Source organism: Plectropomus leopardus, unplaced genomic scaffold, assembly GCF_008729295.1.
Source record: "Plectropomus leopardus isolate mb unplaced genomic scaffold, YSFRI_Pleo_2.0 unplaced_scaffold4278, whole genome shotgun sequence".
NCBI lineage: Eukaryota > Metazoa > Chordata > Actinopteri > Perciformes > Serranidae > Plectropomus > Plectropomus leopardus.
Window position 1 is genome coordinate 152 of NW_024646877.1, and position 1,496 is coordinate 1,647.

The following is a 1,496-nucleotide window of genomic DNA, read 5'->3' on the forward strand; positions in this document are numbered from 1 at the left end:
AGTACACACCGGGTACACATCACAGTACACACCGGGTACACGTCACAGTACACACCGGGTACACGTCACAGTACTCACCGGGTACACGTCAGAGTACACACAGGAACACTGCGAGTACACACAGGAACACAGCAGGTACACGTGGGTACACAGTCAGTACACACAGGAACACAGGTATTGATCGTGTGACTTGTTGCTGTGAAACAGAGGAGTTGCCAAAGAAGGTGGACAGCATCACGCCGTACACGATGGCTCTGATCGCCAAATACATCGCTCGCCATCGGCTGAGGGAGACGAGGCTGCTGGACACCATCGCGGACTTCCTGGTGAAGAAGGCGGAGTACCTGGACAGTAAGGTGAGGATGGGACCGGCAGTCAGGCGACCGCAGTACCCGTGTGGCGGACTCTGCAGGTGTGTTTGTGTCCTCAGGTGATCCAGAAGCTGGTGTTCCCGTTCAGCAGGATGAGCTACCGTCCGTCCAACGAGCAGCAGTTCTTCTCCAGGCTGGAGGAAGTGGTGGAGCTGAAGGCGCTCAGCTCACCGCTCGCCACCGTCAACATCCTCATGTCCCTCTTCCAGCTGGGACACTTCCCCGGCCTGGTGCTGCACCGCGTCTTCTCCTCCGCCTTCATCAGCAACGTCACCAGTCAGTACCCAAGCAAAACCAGTACAACCAGTACAACCAGTTCAACTAGTACAACCAGTACAACCAGTACAACTGAACACAACCAGTGCATCTCAGGACCTCTCAACAGAACCAGTACAACCTATACAACCAGTACATCCCAATACATCTCAGTACATCTCAGTATAACCAGTATATCTCAGTACATCTCAGTACATCTGAGTATAACCAGTACATCCCAGTACATCTCAGTATAACCAGTACATCTCAGTACATCTCAGTATAACCAGTACATCCCAGTACATCTCAGTACATCTGAGTATAACCAGTACATCCCAGTACATCCCAGTACATCTCAGTACATCTCAGTATAACCAGTACATCTCAGTACATCTCAGTATAACCAGTACATCCCAGTACATCTCAGTATAACCAGTACAACCCAGTACATCTCAATATAACCAGTACATCCCAGTACATCCCAGTACATTTCAGTATAACCAGTACAACCCAGTACATCTCAATATAACCAGTACATCCCAGTACATCCCAGTACATTTCAGTATAACCAGTACAACCCAGTACATCTCAATATAACCAGTACATCCCAGTACATCTCAGTATAACCAGTACATCCCAGTACATCTCAGTATAACCAGTACAACCCAGTACATCTCAATATAACCAGTACATCCCAGTACATCTCAATATAACCAGTACATCCCAGTACTGGTTATTCGGTCATGGAAAAAACATGCATTGAAAAAACAAACAAACAATAACTTCTGTTTTTATAAAGACAAAGAAAACAAAATCACCACAAAGCTCATACAGTGACTGTGTGTGTGTGTGTGTGTGTGTGTGTGTGTG

At 47.5% G+C, this 1,496-nt stretch overlaps 1 protein-coding gene across 1 annotated transcript; it reads left to right on the forward strand.

Moving 5' to 3' along the window:
• Window positions 1–210: 210 nt before the first annotated feature.
• On the forward strand, window positions 211–1,407 carry LOC121939185 (fas-activated serine/threonine kinase-like). The gene is made up of 2 exons (XM_042482275.1): window positions 211–356; window positions 431–1,407. The coding sequence occupies exons 1-2, from the start codon at window positions 249–251 to the stop codon at window positions 881–883; spliced, it is 561 nt and encodes a 186-aa protein (XP_042338209.1). The 5' UTR covers window positions 211–248; the 3' UTR covers window positions 884–1,407.
• Window positions 1,408–1,496: the final 89 nt, after the last annotated feature.

Bases quoted from the DNA above. Each gene is read 5' to 3' on its own strand.
- LOC121939185 (XM_042482275.1), top strand. From the start codon at position 249: ATGGCTCTGATCGCCAAATACATCGCTCGCCATCGGCTGAGGGAGACG. The intron at 357-430 runs GTGAGGATGGGA...TTGTGTCCTCAG, and splicing joins CGGAGTACCTGGACAGTAAG to GTGATCCAGAAGCTGGTGTT.